General features: G+C 43.0%; 1 protein-coding gene across 3 annotated transcripts in view; it reads left to right on the top strand.

Moving 5' to 3' along the window:
* The window catches only part of EXD2 (exonuclease 3'-5' domain containing 2), a 55,157-nt gene that overhangs the window by 19,027 nt on the left and 31,961 nt on the right, over positions 1-4,169 (top strand). For 2 of the 3 annotated variants that reach the window (XM_010846697.1, XM_010846695.1), the window contains exon 2: positions 3,426-3,823. In XM_010846697.1, the coding sequence (XP_010844999.1) occupies positions 3,473-3,823 (351 nt within the window). In that variant the 5' untranslated portion in view covers positions 3,426-3,472. Of the gene's footprint in view, positions 1-1,482; positions 1,545-3,425; positions 3,824-4,169 lie in introns of all 3 variants that reach the window. The other variant, XM_010846696.1, reaches the window with a different exon arrangement.

Genomic DNA, 4,169 nt, shown 5'->3' with positions numbered 1-4,169 from the left:
ATACATCACAGTTCAAAAGCATCAGTTCTTCGGTGCTCAGCCTTCTTCACAGTCCAACTCTCACATCCGTACATGACCACAGGAAAAACCATAGCCTTGACTAGACAGAGCTTTGTTGGCAAAGTAATGTCTCTGCTTTTGAATATGCTATCTAGGTTGGTCATAACTTTCCTTCCAAGGAGTAAGCGTCTTTTAATCTCATGGCTGCATTCACCATCTGCAGTGATTTTGGAACCCAGAGAAATAAAGTCTGACACTGTTTCCCCATCTATTTCCCATGAAGTGATGGGACCAGATGCCGTGATCTTTGTTTTCTGAATGTTGAGCTTTAAGCCAACTTTTTCACTCTCCACTTTCACTTTCATCAAGAGGCTTTTTAGTTCCTCTTCACTTTCTGCCATAAGGGTGGTGTCATCTGCATATCTGAGGTTATTGTTATTTTTCTGCAAAAATGTATTTTAAGAGAAGCATAGCCATTTTATTGTTTTCATTAGTACTGTAATAACTGTTGTGATTCCATTTTCTCCCTAGTGCTGAATGTCTCTGTAGGCATAATGATCAGTTGTTGTAAATATTAAAGTATTTAAAAAAATTTGTTGTTGAAACTTATAAAAATTGATAAAAACAGTACACATTGGGAGTTCCTTGGTTGCTTTTTGGTTAGGATCCTGGGCTTTCTTTGGTGGCCCGGGTTCAATCTCTGGTCTTGAACTGAGATCCCAAAAGCCATGTGGTGTGGCTGAAACAAAATCAAGTACACATTGAATGGAAACCAAGAGTCACAGAGCAGTATTGTTGTTCATTTGCTAAGTCCTCTTCGACTCTGCGACCCCATGGGCTGCAGCACGCCAGGCTTCCCTGTCCTTCACTATCCCCTAGAGTTTGCGGCTCTTTGCATCAGGTGGCCAAAGAACTGAAGCTTCAGCTTCAGCATCAATCCTTCCAATTCAGGGTTGATTTCCTTTGGGATTGACTGGTTTGATCTCCTTGCTGTCCAAGGGACTCTCAAGAAGCTTCTCCAGCACCACAATTTGAAAACATCAATTCTTTGGTGCCCAGCCTTCTTTGGGCTACTTTGGTGGCTCAGAAGGTAAAGAATCCGCCTGCAGTGTGGGAGACCTGAGTTCGATCCCTGGGTTGGGAAGATCCCCTGGAGGAGGGCAGGGCAACCCACTCCAGTATTCTTGTCTTGGAGAATCCCCATGGATAGTGGAGCCTCATGGGCTTTAGTACATGGGTTTGCAAAGAGTCAGACATGACTGAGTGACTAAGCACAGCAGCCTTCTTTATGGTCCAACTCTCACATCTATACATGGCTATTTGAAAAGTATAGGTGGGGTCTAGCAAATTGCTGTGTCTTTGAACAGTGTAGATTTTAGGTCAGAGACTACAGATGGGTAGCCCCAGAACCCAAAATAGTTTAAGTTTTAAATTATTTTTAAAATTTATTGAAACCTCAGACTTTTTTTATTTTGCTGGCAGGGTTTCAGAAACTGAATTTGTTGCTGACACTTGAAAACGGTGACATTTCACATAAAATTCAGGTATCTAACTTCTCTTAAGTCATCAAGATAATCTGAATATACTGGGTCTACTTCGCAAATAGGTGAGGAAGAGCACAGCAGCTGGTGCTCGATGATTGCTCTCCCATGTTTTCCCTCCATTACAGAGGCCAAAGGCCACTTGGCATTTATTGTTACCCTTGTGAAAGGGAAAGTCTTCGTCGCTCAGCCGTGTCCTACTCTTTTCGACCCCATGGACTGTAGCCTGCCAGGCTCTGTTCTTGGAATTCTCCAGACAAGAATACTGGAGTGGATAGCCATTCCCTATTGTTCCACTTTTACTGTTGTTTTAAAAATAGTACAGAAATAGTAGTATATACCTATGTTTTCTATCAAAAATAGGAAAGCAAAAGATAGGTGGTCAAAAACCATATTGTAAGTATTGGTAAAAAAGTTAATCAGTTAATCCAAGGAAGAAATGAAAGGTTTTATTTGAGCCAAATTGGAGGATTGTAACCTGGGAAGAACATCTCAGAAAGCTGAGAATTGTTCCATCACTGAGAAGTCAAGGCACAGTTATAAAAGATTTTTGGGACCTAGGGCTGTACATCAGATGTTGTATTATTGCCCATTTATATTACCAAGATCTAAGTGCCATGTGATCCCTTGTGAGATCAAGAAGGAATGTTATCTCTGAGGAGTTGTCTTATTGATGCTAGGAGAATATTGTTCTTTATGACTGAGCAGGTATTTCTGCCGATGGGCAAGTTTAGGTTAATGCATAGTGCAGATACATAATGCACAGTGGGAAGAGAGAGGAGGCCAAAGGACAGAAAAAATTTTTTGGTTTTCTTGTCTTGCCCTAAAATAATGAATTTTATTTCACATATGAAAAATGTAGAAGAAACTATTTTGTGATAGAAAGGAAGACAGTGCCTACATATTTAATAGGACATCTGTGTCAATTTTCTCTTGCACTTGGCTTGCTTCACTTATTTATGTTATCCTGTTTTGACCTTGTGAACATTTCAAATTGCAGCCCCCTCTTGGCTCTCTAAGTTCTGCTCTTTTTCATTCTAGCCTGTCTTCTCTTTTGCATTGCCCTAGTTTATCCTCAGTAATTGAATGTGTTTTCTATGGGAGAACTACTGAGAACTTCTGAAACAACAGAAAGTCCACATTTACTCAGGCCTGTGTGTTCCATCCCCTACAGCTCACACCTTCTAGAAAAGTAAAAGTCTCCCCACCAACTCGCTGGTGATTAGATTTTTCAAATTGCAAAGCAGATGTTTCTGTTCAACTGTTAGAAATTGAGGGTTTAAGCACAAACAACCCAAGGAAGACCCATTAACTAAAATTTACTCACATTACATCAGCAAGTGGAAGTAAGAGTCTAGATTTTTTCTATTTTGATTTTGTAGGATTAAGAGAGCCCTGGGCAACTGATAGAGGGCAGGGTTTTTTCCTTGGATGAGGATGGAGATACAGGTAGAGCACCTGCGTGTGTGCTCAATCGCTCAGTCCTGTCCGACTCTCTGTGACGCTGTGGACTGTAGCCCTCCAGGCTCCTCTGTCCGTGGGATTCTCCGGGTAAGAATACTAGAGTGGGTTGCTGTTTCCTTCTCCTGCTTATCTTCCCTACCCAGGGATCGAACCCTGTTCTCCTGCATTTTCCTGCAATGACAGACAGATTCTTTGCCACTGAGCCATCTGGGAAACCCAGAAGTAGAGTACAGGACATACCAAAAGGGGGGAAAATTAAAATAGCACTGTTTCACATAGAAATTTGTGGCGATTGTTTAAGTTTGTGGTTACGTGGATTGTGAATGGACCCTTTTTATTTTTTGCGGGGTGGAGGGGGTACTTGTTTCCGTGTAGCTTCAAATTCTGTTTGTAAATATAGTGTTGCCGTTTGTTTTTCAGATTGCGGGGTTAGTGATATGCTTTCCTAAACAGCAGGAAAGTTGAAGATGTCTAAACACTTAGTGGCCTTGACAGTGACCACCCTTCTTGGTGTGGCTGTCGGAGGGGTTGTCCTGTGGAAGGGCTTCCAGCGCCGGAGGAGTAAATCGAGCCCGGTGACCCGGCGACGGCTGTCACAGCAGCAGCAGCAGCAGCAGCAGCAAGTGCCAGGCGGGAGAGAGCTGCCCGCTCCAGGAGAGGACCAGCCGCACTCCATTGCCCCCAGAGCCTCATGGGAAGAGAGGATCCTCGGAGCAAAGGTGATGACTGTGTCTCAGGAGGCGGAGTGGGATCAAATTGAGCCCTCACTTAGGAGTGAGATAGAAGATTTTCCAGTGCTTGGAATTGACTGTGAGTGGGTAAGTTAAAAAGCAAAACTGAAACAAGTATTTTCCACTTTTCCAGAGGTCTTGAGTAGTCAAATAGAGGATAAGATTAAAGGAGAATTAGCTTGTTCTTAGTTCAGTTCAGTTGCTTAGTCATGTCCGACTCTTTGCAACCCCACGGACTACAAAACGCCAGACCTCCCAGTCCATCACCAACTCCCGGAGTTTACTCAAACTCATGTTTATTGAGTTGGTGATGCCAGCCAATCATCTCATCCTCTGTCATCCCCTTCTCCTCCCGCCTTCAATCTTTCCCAGCATCAGGGTCTTTTCAAATGAGTCAGCTCTTCACATCAGGTGGCCAAAGTGTTGGAGCTGT

Source organism: Bison bison, unplaced genomic scaffold (genome assembly GCF_000754665.1).
Source record: "Bison bison bison isolate TAMUID 2011002044 unplaced genomic scaffold, Bison_UMD1.0 scf7180017864239, whole genome shotgun sequence".
Classification (NCBI taxonomy): Eukaryota; Metazoa; Chordata; class Mammalia; order Artiodactyla; family Bovidae; genus Bison; species Bison bison.
Note: the sequence above shows the minus strand (reverse complement) of the source record. Positions and strands in the feature narration are given on the sequence as shown.